The 16,587-nt window shown below is 39.2% G+C and overlaps 1 protein-coding gene and 1 non-coding gene across 8 annotated transcripts in view; both read right to left on the bottom strand.

The window, feature by feature from the left end:
* Positions 1 to 2,169: 2,169 nt before the first annotated feature.
* Positions 2,170 to 16,587, bottom strand: part of TRAPPC11 (trafficking protein particle complex subunit 11) — a 53,542-nt gene continuing 39,124 nt past the window's right edge. For 6 of the 7 annotated variants that reach the window (XM_032148983.2, XM_032148984.2, XM_032148981.2 and 3 more), the window contains 5 exons: positions 13,723 to 13,834; positions 10,672 to 10,763; positions 9,110 to 9,243; positions 7,185 to 7,352; positions 2,170 to 3,159 (listed from right to left, as the gene is read on the bottom strand). In XM_032148983.2, the coding sequence (XP_032004874.1) occupies positions 3,115 to 3,159; positions 7,185 to 7,352; positions 9,110 to 9,243; positions 10,672 to 10,763; positions 13,723 to 13,834 (551 nt within the window). In that variant the 3' untranslated portion in view covers positions 2,170 to 3,114. Of the gene's footprint in view, positions 3,160 to 7,184; positions 7,353 to 9,109; positions 9,244 to 10,671; positions 10,792 to 13,722; positions 13,835 to 16,587 lie in introns of those variants that run through there. The other variant, XR_009212961.1, reaches the window with a different exon arrangement.
* LOC116466157 (U6 spliceosomal RNA) lies at positions 9,709 to 9,811 on the bottom strand. The gene has a single exon (XR_004247407.1). It is a non-coding gene; the product is annotated as a U6 spliceosomal RNA (small nuclear RNA).

Here is a 16,587-nt window from a genome sequence, read left to right as displayed (position 1 = left end):
TGAATGCTTTTAGTTAGCATGCATTCATAATGCTTTAGCTAGAGAAGATTTAGTTCTGTGGGGTGAATCCATATGGCATGAAAAAATGAGATGAGATAATGTGTACATTTCTATTTGGTTATCACATATTTGTTGGACCATCTCTAATTACTAATGCTGCATGCACGTAACTGCTTTGAAAATTACCGTCACTGCTATTTATCCACTCTATCATTAAATAATGCAACCCATGTGTAACTTTTAAACTGAGGTGGGACACTCTGGGTGCCTTTTCTGAATGTTAAGGCCAAGTGAGGAGGCTTCGGAAGGGTATTTGCTGGGACTGCATGGACCCTCCCCATTAAAACTTCACTTGTCTGCTGTCCTTTCCTTAAAAGCACTCCCTTTCTCATTACAACATCAACATGGAAATTACAGCTTGTAATTCTTCACAGCTATTATTTCAGAGAATCAACTGGTGGGCTTTTTATACTCTGGGTGGAAATATTACATGGTCCATGAAAGAAATGAGTGAATTCGAACAAAAATAATGAATCTCCCAGTAATGTGAAGACATTTTGAAAAACCTGAAGAGCCATGCTCTGTAAAACCTCTTCATTCTCGTAAGAATTCAAAGATAAAGAACTAAAGACATTATGAGGAAAACTGAGTTGAAGGGATCAAATCTGCAAGTTGAAGGATCACAAAAATATAAAATTAAGCAAATTACTAATTTTGTCCTTCCCAAACACATTATCATCTGCATGCTCCTTTTGGTAATATTTGGATTATCCACCGGTGCTTATCCCATCATGTATACGAGTCAAACTTTTATACACACCTCCCCCACAATTTATAACACTTTATTTAAAAACCTGTATCCCTGGATGGTGCGAACACTGGCAGACAGCAATGCTGAGAAGCAAATGTCAAAGACAAAAGGCAGGTATTCTCATGAGGGACAGATGGCTGTGGCTGCTGGCAGAGGCAGGGAGAAAGAGGGTGAGGTCCTGCCTGACACTTGGAGCCTCAGTGAATGAAGAGCTCCTGCAACGCCGTTAACAGTTCTGAGTTTAGAACCCAGAGTAGACGATGACTTCATGTATTGTTGAATTCGAATTTTCAGTTTCAAAATAGGTAGATAGAATATACTCACAGTAGAATTTATGATATGGGAGAATTCCTGGTTGAGAAAGGCTTACTCTATTGCCAACTCTAAGAAAGATCAAGAAGAAAAAGACCTGTTTGATATCCGTACAGAAGCACGCACAGGTACACAAATCCCACTGCCATCCATGTTGATCATTTTAAAGTGCACGTCAGTGGCCCACTGTTCAAACATGTACCTTGTTTGACTATGGCAGTGTTAACACATGGGATCTTTATTATGTAGGCACTGCATCAGACCATCTTAGAATTCAACAGAATCTTCAAGATCTTGGTCCAGTATTTTTCAAACTGCACTTTACATTCTATTAGTGGGTCATGAAATCAATTCATCAGGTTTATAACCAGGGATGTTTTTTAACAAAACAGAGTAGGATACAAAATATATGAGTATATAGAATGCACTATTCTACGAAACTTGTTTATAGTTTCATGTATTTACATACATGGGTATACTCATATATGTAGTAAATTATGGAAAATGTATCAACAAATTCTGATAACGTGGACCTCTCCAGTAGAAAAGTGAATACCCTCTTCAGTCTTCCCATAAAAATACAGATGACACTGGCTGAGCACTCTCGTACATAACTTTGGGTCCGGCACTGTTCCAAGCTCTTCTCATGTATGAATCTATATCATCCTTCATAACAAGCCTATAAGATGGGTGTTATTTACATCTTATATACAAGAATGCTGAGATACACAGAGGGTAAGGAACTTGAACAACGTCACCCAGACAAAAGCAGCAGAGGACGGATTTGATCCTAGACAGCTGGACTCTAGAGTCATGCTCCATGGCCTCTACCTGAAAAGCCATGTTACAACAGGGAGCTCAGGTCCTCCCAAGATAGCACTGTCCAAGTCTCACCTAATGTTACCAGAGCCAGTTCTAGAACACAGCCCAATTTTCAATCCTGTGCTTGCCACTGTATCTCATGCAACAGTGTTCTTAGTAAAAGCTGTTTCATGAAGCTGAAATCAAACAGGCTCAAAATAAAAGACACAGACCGACAAGCATACTTGAAAGCGAACATGTTTATTTACATCACTATTTCCTTTTTACAATGCCTCCACCTTTTGAATAATAAAATTTTCCAGGAAATCAGGTAGTTTTAAATTATTAAGGTATTTTAACAAATACAATTTTCACTCTATGATTGTTATTTACACGAGTTTTCAAGAGTTTTAAATAGTTCTTTTGAAACTGCACAATATAATCAAAAGGCCTGACTCAGACCCTGCATCTTTTCCAAAAACTTTTAGTCTAGGAAATTATGTTTATAATCAAATCCTTGCAGTTTGGATCTTTTCAGATGAGGATTTTATTAACACCTCTAAAATATGAACCTGCTTCATAAATGATCCATATTTTGTCTGCAAGCTGAACCTATTTGACACTTTTTGATAGTAAGCAAAGATATTTTTGATACCTTAATTAAACTGCTTTGATTAAAACTTTCTGGAAGTTTTCCCTATCAGTCATACAACTCCCTGTGTTGTTGTGTATGTATTCTGAGTACTCACTGAATTTATGAGAATGATTGATTTCTGGTCTGACCAGCTCTGAAAGAGATACACAGGGGATTTGGAACTTTATGGCACAGGCATTGGTGCATCTGCTCTCTTTGTCCAGTCATACTTGGGATGCTTAATTTTCCTGATTTTATACATGCAAATCACTTACTTTTCATAGAATTTACCATTCATCAAATGATTTTCAACGATAACAATGGTCTGACATTCTTTCATGTCATACTGAGATTTCAAATATTTATTAGAGAAACTATAAGACAGATTTTCCTAATATTTTTGAAGTATGAGTTCCTCTGAATAGTTGGTATAACATCCATTAAAAAATAGAAAAGATTAACTTTTTACCATGATCAAAGCTAGAGTTCACAATGAAACACCTGCATAGCTCTGCCCAACGTCTCTGTGACAACAGCCAAGGGCCGGTCTTGAATATCATGCAGCAGCAATAGAGGTATCATCCATGAGTCGACCCTGTGGCTTTAAAGTGGGAAAAACAAAGTGGGTTTACAAAGTTATAATATAATAACGAAAGCTCTATTAACTGGAAGGATTTTGAAATTCTTGAAACTGGTTTACAAAAACAGAATAAATGAATGTAAGCATCAAAACAAAAATGGTGATATGGTGATTCTCCTCCTTTCACCCCACCTCTTTCTTTCTTCACTTGCACCTGGGGATGGCCATGGCACAGGCTGGGAGCCGCCCTCTCCTGTGGCCATCACCAGCTGACTCTGCACTTCCACCCGAAGAATCCTCTTCTGTCAGTACTTCTCTCTCAATCCTGCGTTCCAGCAGCTACTGCCAGGCCATTTCCCGCTGACGGCATGTGGAATGGAACCTTGTTTATCATTCCTGCTTAACTGATAAGTTTTATTCTCTCTCTCTTGCTCAGGGCCCTCCTATGTCTCAAGCTTTAAGCAGGCCCAGAGCCTGAGCTGACAGGTAAGTTCCTTTTGGGGACTCAGGGTTGCCCAATCTCCTGTTTGAGAAAAAGTGTCTGCAGTGAACTCCAATGCATGCTGCAAGAATAAAAGTGGCAGATAAAAACAAAAACTGCCCTATCTCTAAGATCACTGATTGAAAGAATTTAAAACACCATGCCAGAAAAGTCAAGACTAAGAATGAATAAAAGTATCATAACTGTTTTTAGTTGTAAAATTTCTGGCAGGTTAACAACATCCCAGAGGGATAGCTAGTAGCTAAAAGAATAAAATTCTTACAAATAATTTTATTTTATTATACAGATACACAATAGCAGACCTTTGTGGGGAAAGCAGGAGAAAGATGATCAGGAAATAAAACAGAAGAGTGTTCACAGTCAAAAGTGATTTGCTATGCTTTAAGCAGAAAGATTCTGAGGAATTCCCAAGGCAGTGAAGACAGCACTCCTGTTTTCAGTTTGTTGCTGCTGTGGTTGTTCAGATGTATATAGGGGTGTGTGTGTACATACATACATAAACATAGCTAAGTATAGCTTCCAGACATTCACGGCAGGAATGCAGTGAGTGAAATAGGTTTCCAATCCTTGATTCTTGACTATTTTTTTAGTACTGATGGAAGCTGCTCAATTTTAGAAACAAAATCATGGCTCAAGCTAGTGAAATTCCTGCCAAATGTAGCTTTTACAAGCAGGAGCAAAAAATGAGTGCATCATACAATTAGAAAACCAGTCTTTTATTCAAAGGAAGAAAAGTATGGATTTGTCCTTGCCTAGGACATCACTGTCCAGTATGGCAGCCACTAGTCACATTTAGCTATTAAGCACTTGAAGTGTGGCAGTGTAACCAAGCAAACTTAATTTAAACTGAAATCTCAATAGCCACATGTGGCTAGTGGCTATACTGGACAGCGCAGCTCTAAAGTTTAATACAGGTGCACTGGGACCTAAAATTTTAGTCAGTGATTGTCCAATAAGTGGGAAAGGGTAATCCTCAGCCACTGTCCTTAGTGTGACGAGTAAAAAAAAAAAACTGTAGACATTTGCGGTATACAACATGATGTTTTGAAATATGTACACTATATATACACTGTGGAATGGCAATTTTTTTTTTTTGAGACAGAGTCTCACTCTGTTGCCCAGGCTGGAGTGCAATGGCATGGTCTCAGCTCACTGCAACCTCTGTCTTCCAGGTTCAAGCGGTTCTCCTGCCTCGGCCTCCCAAGTAGCTGGGATTGCAGGCACCCATCACCACACCCAGCTAATTTTTGTATTTTTACTAGAGATGGGGTTTCACCATGTTAACTAGGCTGGTCTCAAACTCCTGACCTCAAGTAATCCGCCTGCCTTGGCCTCCCAAAGTGCTGGGATTACAGGCATGAGCCACCGCGCCCTGCCAAAATTTTTTAATTATAAGTTTTCGCTACTGATAAAAGAGCTGGCTCTGTGGAGTCCGGTGAACATTTTCGGCAGCAGTCAAGTTGCTAGAAGGTGGCACCTGTACTCAGAAAAGGGTCCCTGCAGTTAAAAAGGGCATGCTAGTCATGCCAAAAAAGTGAGGCCAGGCGTGGTGGCTCACGCCTGGAATCCCAGCACTTTGGGAGGCCGGGGCGGGTGGATCACGAGGTCAGGAGTTGTAGACTATCCTGGCTAACAGGGTGAAACCCCGTCTCTGCTAAAAATACAAAAAATCAGCCGGGTGTGGTGGCGGGCACCTGTAGTCCCAGCTACTCGGGAGGCTGAGGCAGGAGAATGGCGTGAACCCGGGAGGCGGAGCTTGCAGTGAGCTGAGATCGCACCACTGCACTCCAGCCTGGGCAACAGAGCAAGACTGTCTCAAAAAAAAAAAAAAGTTTATTTTCTGGAACCTTTCCTTGTGAATTTAAACACTACCCAGAAGAGGTTTACCTTGAGAGAAAATCAAAGGACTGAAAGAGCATTAGTTGGGATTAGGTTTGGGTCTCCTGAGCACCCGAGAAAGGAATGAAAGAGAATAATTGACGGAACCAAAAACCTCTCCTTTTCAGTATTAGTTACTCTAGTATTTCAAACAAGCTATTTCTGTGCAGCTAGAATATGATCAAGTCTACATACATCTAAATGATTCAAACAGTACTTCTAAGTTTAAAAATAGCAAACTTCAAAAAGTCTAACAGCTAAAGGGACATTACGGAGGCCCCCTGTTCCCCTCTGTTCCCCCACCCGGTCATGAGACTCATCCCCTGCAGAGTGACTTCACCACCAAGTGGGGCCAATGGAAGTGTCTTTAGACTGAAGGGATCTGGTGAAAATGTTTAAAAAGCCACTGTTTAAACACGAGATCCAAAATTATGAGATTTTTCTTTTACAATTTATTTATTTATTTTGAGACAGTGTCTTGCTCTGTCGCCCAGGCTGGAGTGCAGTGGTGCAATCTCCACTCACTGCAAGCTCTGTAAGCTCCGCCTCCTGGGTTCAAGCAACTCTCCTGCCTCGGCTTCCCAAGTAGCTGGGACTACAGGCGCCCGCCACCATGTCCAGCTAATTTTCTGTATTTTTAGTAGAGACAGGGTTTCACTGTGTTAGCCAGGATGGTCTCTGACCTCGTGATCTGCCCAGCTTGGCCTCCCAAAGTGCTGGGATTACAGGTGTGAGCCACCACGCTCTGCCTCTTTCACAATTTAAAAGTATGATGTGGAATAGGAGCTTGGGAGGGTTAATTATTTTTATACACATAGAAAAAAACTGTATAAAAGTCTGGAAATATAAAAGGTGGCAGAGTACAGAGAATATATTAACAGATAATTTATCAAATCCTGGATTATATAAACAAGGAACGGTTCCCCCAAACTTGAATCAGACAGACACAAAAAAGGAAGTAGTGAGTAATATGAACTGTCATTCCACATGAGGGTAGAAACTTAAAAGAGGGCGCACAGCAGTGACATATATTCATGTATATGTATATTCACGTATATGTATGTTAGACGGACACCAGAAGCATGTGGAGATGGCTCTTATATAGGTATCGGGGAGTGACAATCAGAGGTGGGCTGCTGAGCTAAATGAACCACTCATCCCTCCAATTCACTCTGTTACACACTGCCCATCCTACGTATTCTTTTATTGTAGGAATCTGGAAATTGTGTAATTATTAAAAAAAAAACATTAAATCAGAGTGTAGTTTCTGAGAGAGGATCATTTTCAGAAGAGAGCTAAATCCAGTATTACACAGTTACAGGGAATCAGAAAAGTTTAAGGATATTTAAAGTTAATTCATTTTGATGAAAGACTAGTTACAAACAAATTACAATTTGAAAGCATACTTTACTAAACCAAAGAGAAAATATGCTTAAGGATATTATGAAGATAAATCATTATTTACCTAAGGAAATACAAATCTTTGAAATTAGATTCTATAAAAAGTAACTATAGAAATGAATGGCAATATTGCCAAATACATATAATAAAAGGCAAAACTATCACTGTTGGTCTCAAAATACTGTTCAGTAAAGTTTACATGAAAAAGAAGTCTGTTTGTTTTTAAGACTTTGAATTTAAAAAGCAGAAAATTGCTAAGCTTTACCTTAACAAAAATACTGGTAGGTATAAAACGCCTGAGCAGCTGATTTGTGAAGTTAGGAAATCTAAGCAAGTTGATGTTGAGAGACGGCAGCTGCTGGTATCCAGCCATCAGAGGATAGAAATTATATAGCATTTCCTGCTCCGTGCCGGGGAGGATACGTAATCGAATCTGCATCATAAAAAGTCACAGAGAAAGATAATCAAATACACATATGTGCAATATCTATATGTTGTTACCCTCCATTATTTACAAAAGATTGGATAACCAAATCCTTCTAGTGAAATATTCACTCTCTCCTAGTCCATCTTCCAAAAAGATTCCAAAGTGTAGGGCTGAATTAGTATGAGTTTAGGACATGGCAGACAGGAAATGCATAAAAAATATATGCAAGATTTCTCAGTTTCTACCAAGACCTACAATGAGTAACTTATACCTCCTAAAGAATGAGAACTCTAGGCAGGTGAATATTTTCTCTGTCTTAGCCCAGGTAGATTTTATGTTCACAATATGTAAAGGGATAATTTGTAAAAGAGTATCTACTTGTAGACATTATGCCAATACAAGACAAATTAGTTCTAATTTATTTAGTTGTTTCTGTTTTCTTTTAAGGATTTTACCTTTGTGTTAACTAACCGCAGGAGGAAAAAAAAGATGTTTTGAAAATCTTTGACAATACTTTTAAAAAGTATACAAACTGGTAAGATTTTAGCATCCTTATATTTCTCACTATTTATATAAGTCAACACCTGGAAAAAATCAAGACACTCAAGAAAAAAGCTTACTCATTTGTAAATATCATAGTTGGTATATTTAATACTGTATATTATAAATATAAAACAGTAGCTGAACATACAGCATATTTCATATAAAATTCTATTTTGCATTTAACAACAAACACAGCACTCGGAATATGCAGAGCAGTTGATTAGTCAGGATAGACGCTTCCAGGTGTGAAGACACATTTGTTCTCTAATTACGCCCTTGTTAATTAAAAAGTATTTCCTGACTTTGGAGGGGCATCTCTGTTATCCCTCTGACAGTGAAGGACAGGACTCTCACTGAAGCATGGCTTTGCCTGGGTATTTTGTTTGCTCACTTAAAAACTTGATGAACTTTTCCAACTCTGATTTGACTGAACGAATAAAAAAATCTAGATAATTTAAAGTATAGAAACAAGGCCGGGCGCGGTGGCTCACGCTTGTAATCCCAGCACTTTGGGAGGCCGAGGCGGGCGGATCACGAGGTCAGGAGATTGAGACCACAGTGAAACCCCGTCTCTACTAAAAATACAAAAAATTAGCCAGGCGTGGTGGCAGGCACCTGTAGTCCCAGCTACTCGGAGAGGCTGAGGCAGGAGAATGGCGTGAACCCGGGAGGCGGAGCTTGCAGTGAGCCGAGATAGCTAGCGCCACTGCACTCCAGCATGGGCGACAGAGCGAGACTCCATCTCAAAAAAAAAAAAAAAAAAAGAAACAAAATTGTATCTAAACACACCAATGGTTAAGTATATTCTACGCAAAATCAAAATTTCTATAAAACTTCACTGATAGAAAAATGGGCTGTTAATATTAGGACAGTGAAGTCTCCAGGCCTGACACACACACACACACACACACACACACACTCATCAGTAATAAGGGGATATTTTTAAGTTTTTCAGGAATTATAACATATTATAATATAGTCCAAGGATTTGTGGACTTTTGTTTTATAAGAAGAACCCACATGTCTGATCTCAATGATGTGACAAGGGTAACCCACCTTTATAGGTAGCTGCACTTAAGATGATTAAAAATTCACTATTACCAAAACAACAGGGACCACAGTCAGCTTTACTCAGTTCATTCACAAAAACTAAAGGTACAGCTCTCTGTTTCCTGGTGCACTTTTGTGTCAACATAAGCATCACAAGATATGACCTGTACCTGTTTGAGACCTGAGAACATGAAGGCATCACTGGGCTCCACAGAAATTTCCACATCTTGAACTAAGTCGGTCTTATTCTGTAGGTGATACTTGACAGGCAAGGACTCTCTGACACGCCCAAATGATGGCAGATCTACAGAGAAAGACGACACATTTCTCTTGGTTTAAAAAATAGCTCCCCACTTATGGCTTCGTTTTGCAAATGGATCTCATTCAACGGACACAGTATCATTTAAATTAATGATGTTACTGTACTCTTGCCAGATAAGAAAATTCTTTGATTGGACAACAGCAACAGGACTATGATAAAACAGGCTAAGGAAATAAGTGTCCTTCTAAAAATGACTGGTCTAGACAGGGTCCTGGCTATCAGGAACTGAATTGTATTTTAGGGATCATTTCTTAAATCCATAAAAGATTTCCCAAAGTATCAACCATGGTTCCTAAACTAGAATAAGCAAAAGCTGTGTTTCAGTGACGTTATAAGTAAAACTTTCATTCATTTGTGGATACACTGTTGTTTGGGGTGTGTGTGTGTGTGTGTGTGTGTGTGTGTGTGTGTTCTGGCAGTTCTGCCATTTTATTTTTCCTAGGATACAAAAACATGGAAGGCTTCATGAATTTGGGGTGTCATCCTTGCATGGGGCCATGCTCATCTCTGCACCGTTCCCATTTTACATATATGCTGTTAAAGTGGGCACTATAAACAGTTTTTTCAAATTACAGACATTAGGATAACCAAACAGTGGATAAAGGGAAGTTTCTCTTGATAAAGTATTCCAGTAAAGAAAAAATGATGGACAGATGTTACCTGCCTCCTGGTGGGGGCACATACACTGTGAAGTATTCTTGCCAAAAACTTGACCCTGAATCTCATCAAGCCTACAGACAGGCTGCCAATTTATAGGGACAGAGAAACATTTAAAAACAGCACTATGTAATCTCCAAAATCCAGGCTGTGGGAAACTCTATAGGACAAATGACTTAGTTTCTTCAGCAAGGAAGAGATGGGGGGAGGGAGAAGATGGACAAAATGGTAGAGAAAGTGGTATTGGAAGAGGTGATGCAGGGGTTAATGGTTGGGGGAAGAGGAGAGAGGGTATGAGGGAGAGAGAGGCAGTCAACCTATCTGCCTACCTATAGGTTATAGGATAGTATAAGACTTATCCATCAATTGCAGCGTATAGTCCTCAAAATAAACTGAAAAAACATCCAGAGTTAACTAGGAAAATTTCAACATTGGAATTTGATGACATTAAGACATTACTGCTAATTTTTAAAGTCGTGATAATGGTACTGTAATTATATTTTTTAAAATAGCCATTATTTTTAAAACAGGCATATCAAAGTATTTATGGCTTTGTATTTAGGGATTTGTTTCAAAATAACAGGTGTAGGAGGAGTGTGTAGAAGTAGAGATGAAACAAGACTGGCCATAAGCTACTTTTACAAATGTTGAAAAACTTTCATAATAGAATGTTAAAGTAACTAAACTCTTAGAGGTTAAAATAACTATTATTATTGGGTCAAGTAATATCAAGTAAAATGTTAATTCCGCTACCTGCATTCACATGGAGAGGGATATTCTCCACAATCACATGCGGCAGAGTGATGACAGTTGTGATGACAGGGATGTTATCCATTGCTGAGGTCCTGTGGTGGAAGAGGTCATCTTTTTAAACTATGAAAGAAGTTCATCAAAAACAGGAAACATGTATTCACCAACTAGTTTCAAAGGAAATATGTTACTTATCCATTTCCCAAAACATTATTATTATTATTATTATTTTATTTTTTTGAGATGGAGTCTCGCTCTGTTACCCAGGCTGGAGTGCAGTGGCGCAATCTTGGCTTACTGCAAGCTCTGCCTCCCAGGTTTACACCATTCTCCTGCCTCAGCCTCCCGAGTAGCTGGAACTACAGGCGCCCACCACCACGCCTGGCTAATTTTTTGTATTTTTAGTAGAGATGGGGTTTCACCTTGTTAGTCAGGATGGTCTTGATCTCCTGACCTCCTGATCTGCCTCTCAAAGTGCTGGGATTACAGGCATGCGCCCGGCCAATTTTTTTTTTTTTTTTGAGACAGTCTCACTCACCCAGGCTGGAGTGCAATGGTGTAATCTTGGCTCACCGCAACCTCCAATCCCAGGTTCAAGTGATTCTCCTGCCTCAGCCTCCTGAGTAGCTGGGACTGCAGGCACGTGCCACCACGCCCAGCTAATTTTTGTATTTTTAACAGAAATGAGGTTTTGCCATGTTGGCCAGCCTGGTCTCAAACTCCTGACCTCAGGTGATCCACTTGCCTCAGCCTCCCAAAGTGCTGGGATTACAGGAGTGAGCCACCGCACCAGGCCTCCCAAAACATTATTAAAGGAAATAGTTTTGTGAAGTTAAGAGCTTTTAAAATCACACTTCTGAGTATTTCCAATTAACAAACTGTTATAACCCAGGGCTGCTGTGTGTCACCAGTGGGGAATAAGTCAGGAGGTATGTCAGACTGTCAATCATGACCCACACCATTTAATACAGTGTTTTGGTAGCAAGACTTTCTCAATTCAGGAACAGTGCAGTGATTTACGTTATGACACAAATTCCTTAACTCACTGAGGATGGTTTACAGGTGGGCCCCAGACCACTTTGAAGAGCACTGTTGTAACTCACTATACGTATATAGTAGAAACTGAAGAACTAAACGTATTTTACTATCAACAAACACAGTGGTGTTCCAATATTTATGGAGGTGAAGTAACATTATGAAACTGTTAAATATTTTCCCTGTGGTACAGCTAAAGTGGGAACTACAGGGGTGGTGCCAGGGAAATCCCTTGTGAGTCTAAGGGTGGAGCAGCTGACATGATGTGCAAACTATCACAGAGCAAAAGCAACAGGCAAAGCATCTAAGCCCTCATCAATAAGAAATGAATGTATCTCTGTAGTAATACTGTAGTATGATGGAATAATTCAGCAGTGCCTTTAAAATGCTGTTTTGACACCTGCAAACAAAAAAATAAAACTAAACATCAATATAGTAAATTCAGGAATGGGGAAAAGAAAGGTTTATTTACTTCTTAGTAAAATTACGTATTTCTCCGTTCTTAAAAAGTTTCTGCTTTAGTTTCCGACATGGTAAATATTTATGCATATAACTAACATAAATAAGCTGTTTAGGGTTCTCAATGATTTTTCAAAGTGTAAAGGTGTCTTGAGACCAAAAAGTTTGAGAACTGCTGGCCTACAGTTGTCTTTTTTATTTTCTGCCTTTGTCAGGTTTAGGTATGGGTGCTCTTCACGAACAAATCCAGGGAATTTTCCTTCTTGTTCTATGCTTTGCATATAATTTATAACATGAAAACAATAAATCATACCATGCAATTACATATACTAAACATATATTCTTTGAAGGCAATTTCATGAATTTCCTCCAGTTACTGGTTTTTTTTAGGTTAAAAAATTTTTCCTTTAGTCAATTTTGATAATTTATAACTTTTTCATGACAGCCATAACATTCAGATCTTCCTACTCATTACTCTGAGTTGTATAAACATTCCCTTAAAACTAATATCTTCTGATTCCTTTCTCATTTTTAAGTAATACATTTTATTCCTTGTTTTAAAATTTCTGAAAATAACTAAGCCTCACCAACAGGATAACGCATGAATATCATGTATCTACTTCCCAGTCTAAGAAAGAAATTACAATGATACAATTGAATCTTCCTGCAGAGCCCTTCCTGCTTGTATCCCCCTACCCCAAAGGTAACCACTATCCTGAATTGGGTATTTATCAATCCTATGTTATTTTATACTTTTCCAAATTATGTATGTAGTCCTAAGAAATACATAGCATGTTTTTCAATGTCATATAAATGCAATTTATTCATATTCTCATCAGTAGCTTGCTTTGTTCACTTTACCTTAAGATGTTGATGGTGTAGCTCTGGTTCATTCATTTCACTGAAATACAGTATTACACTGTATGAATGTGCCACAATTTATTCTTTTCTATTGATGGGTATTTACGGTTTCCCCCGCTCCCCATTTTTTTCCTATTACAATCAATGCTGCTAAGAACTTTTTTTTTTTTAACAGGGTCTTGCTCTGTTGCCCAGGCTAGAGTGCAGTGGCACTCAGCTCACTGAAACCTCCACTTTTTGAGTTCAAGTCATCCTCCCACCTCAGCCTCCTGAGTAGCTGGGACTACAGGTGTGCATCAACAAGCCCGGCTAATTTTTGTATTTTTTGTAGAGACAGGGTTTTGCCATGTTGCCCAGGCTGGTCTCGAACTCCTGAGCTCCAGCGATCCTCCCACCTAGGTCTACAAAAGTGCTGGGATTACAGGTGTGAGCCGCTGCACCCAGCCCATGAACATTCTTACACATACATCCTTTGTGTACAGATTTAGTTTGGCTAAAATTTCAATAGCATATAAGTCACAAATTATGACAAGCACAAATTCAGCTTTAATTTTTTTTTTCAGGTTTGTGTTCATATCCACGTGACTTCTGCTCTTCAGAATGACAGAAACTCTCAAATATTAAGTGACAAAGATGAATAATAAAGGTGTCAGAATAACAAAGACATTGAAGAAAAGACAGGATTGAAATAATTCTTACCTTTTCCAAGAGATAATATAATGCCCGGTTGCCACTCCACCGTCAACATTTCCAAGAGATGGGCATTGAAGACAAAAGCATTCACTAGCACTCTCTCCAGTCTGTAAGATAACTATAGGGAAAAGTCTTTACACTCCTTATGCAATGGTTTCATTTACGAAAGGAGAGTTTCACATCCAAGTAACAGAACAAAAAAAGAACACCTCACCCACTATATATTACTTGTAGAGACTTAGAAAGTAGGGTTCAGAGATGTTAAATGACTTTTTCAAGGTCACGAAGTTCACTATTTTTGCTAATGTATCAATATTCCATCACAATAAAATCCAATGAGGCATCTGTATATCTGCAAGAAAGTCCTATGGAAACTAATGAATACAAAAAGCTTAGAGACAGAATCAATATCTTATGGTGATTGTTTTTCTTTTTCCAAATTATTTCATGCCTCCAAAGTAAACACTTTGGGGTAGAGAAAAAGAAAATAGAAAATTTCAGTTAAAGTACTCAAAATATCATTCCAGAAAATTGTGGCTTTCTCTGAGTAAACACATACAGGTTGACCATCCCTAATCTAAAAATCTGAAACCAAAATGCTTCAAAATCTGAAATTATTGAGTGCCAACACAACACGCAAAGGTTATTCTAGAAGGAAGTGCATCCAGGTGTGGTGGCTCACACTTGTAATCTCACTTAGGGAGGCCAAGGTGGGAGGACTGCTTGAGCTCCAGGAGTTTGAGACCAGCCTGGGCAACACAGGGAGATCTCATCCCTATAAATAATTTAAAAATTAGCCAGGTGTAGTGGCGTGCACCTGTGGTCCCAGCTACTTGGGAGGCTGAGGTGGGAAAATAGCTTGAGCCCAGGAGTCCGAGGCTACAGTGAGCCACGATCCTGCCACCGCACTCCAGCCCGGGTGACAGAGTGAGACCTTGGCTCCAAAATGAAAATAAATTTTTTTTTAAAAGAGGAAATGTTCTTTAAAGCATTTCAGATTTCAGATTTCAGATTTTTAGATGAGGGATGCTCATCCACTAAGTATAATGCAAATATTCCGACATCTGAAAAATCCGAAATCTGAAACACTTCTAGTACCAAGCATTTCAGGTAAGAGATACTCAGCCTGTATTACTAATAGCACTCATACCGCCTCACTATTGCCTCACATGGCCATTCACCTCTGTGCAAGAATGCTTTCCTCCTGCCAATTTTATAGCAAACTCCCTCATGACAAGATAAGCGCCCATTCAAACCAAGTCTTCTCCACCTTTCAGCTCTCCAGAGCCTGCAATGCCTCAGCTTCAAATGCAAGCAGGCAACAGTACTTATTTAACGGCAATTTTAGCAATCTGTGAGTGAAACTCCGAAGGAATAACAACAACAAAGTTTCTAAACATTAGGCTATTTTTATGGTTTTCTAATAAAGACGGTTGTGACAGATTAATGGAGGTCTGGTTGTGGACAGATAACAGCAGTGAAAGGGAAAAAAGCTGGATCAACCTTTGCTTTAATTAAGTATTTTTATGTAATGTTAAAGACTTGGAAATGATATTGTAGCCCAGTAAATAAAACATACATCAATTTGAGCCTCTAGAGATCGCCTTTTGAAACACCTGGGCCATTCATATTAAACTCTACCAAAGTTCTCCTTAATTCTAAGAAGTTGAACAAAATGATCACAATGTTTATTAACAATTAACATTAGGTAGTCAATTTGTGACAAAGAAGAGCTACACTGCTGGTTTTGAAGACAGAGGAAGGAGCCACATGCAGAGGAGTGTAGGTGGCCTCTATAAGCTGGAGAAGGCAAAGAAACAGATTTTCCCTGAGAGCCTCCAGAAGGAATGCAACCAGGCTGACACCTTGTTTTTTGGACTTCTAACCTGTAGAACTTTAATATAGTTGAATCTGTGTCATTTTAAGCCACTAACTTTGTGGTTGTTTGTTATAGCAGCAGTTACAAACTAATATACTAGAAGTTCAAGCCAGAGATTATTCCTTAATTTAGTAAACACTTATTAGCTAAGTACTATGATGCTGGCAATATGAAGATGAGTAAGACACAGCTCAGGTTCTAAGGGAACACACAGTCTAGTAAGGGAGCCATATTTACAAATAAGAAATTGCAATATAATATGTTAAGTGTTACAATGTAGGTATGTATCAAACACCATGGGAGTAAAGAAGGAAGAGTACTTAGCCCTGCTTGGGAGGAACAAGAAGTTCAAGTTTACAAGAGCCCTGAAGAGCAAGCCAGAATTCAACAGGTTGAAAAAGATGAAGAAGGTTTTAGACAAAAGTTCCAAAGATATGTTCAAAAGTACCTGGGGGCAATGTTGGACGAATGCCCTAAGTTTGTCTTGGTTTAAACCTGGGAGAGAGCAAAGGGCAGCAGACAGCCTGGGGTAGAGGCAGCTGGGAAGGTCAGCCAGAGCCTGACCAGGTAAGGTCCAGTGTGTCACAAACTCTAGTGGCAATATGAAAGGCAGGATAGGGAAGAGAATGACTACCAAGGAAGAAAACAGTTAAGGACCAGTTCTATAGACCAAGTGAGAGAAATGGTGAGGATGGCACCGAGAATGGAGATGAAAAGCTGGATTCGAAAAATGTTTGGATGTGGGTGTGAAGGATGGATGTGCGTGTGAAGGAGTGTAGTTTTTCTCGGCAGTTTCCAGCTTAGATCAAGTGTATGTACAACAACCCTTCCAACTAGACAACCCCTCCAACTGCACGAGGGAATGCAGCAGCCTAAGGTCGTGTGGCAGCTGAAGACTTGTAGAGAAAGAACAAGAGAACCAACGTCAGGATACTGGAAATGACCAACACTGAAAGAAAAGGAATCAGCAAGAATGCACAAATAACCAGCTT

The sequence above is a fragment of the Hylobates moloch genome, unplaced genomic scaffold (assembly GCF_009828535.3).
Source record: "Hylobates moloch isolate HMO894 unplaced genomic scaffold, HMol_V3 SCAFFOLD_3, whole genome shotgun sequence".
Lineage (NCBI taxonomy): Eukaryota > Metazoa > Chordata > Mammalia > Primates > Hylobatidae > Hylobates > Hylobates moloch.
This window is presented reverse-complemented; position numbering and strand designations above follow the sequence as displayed.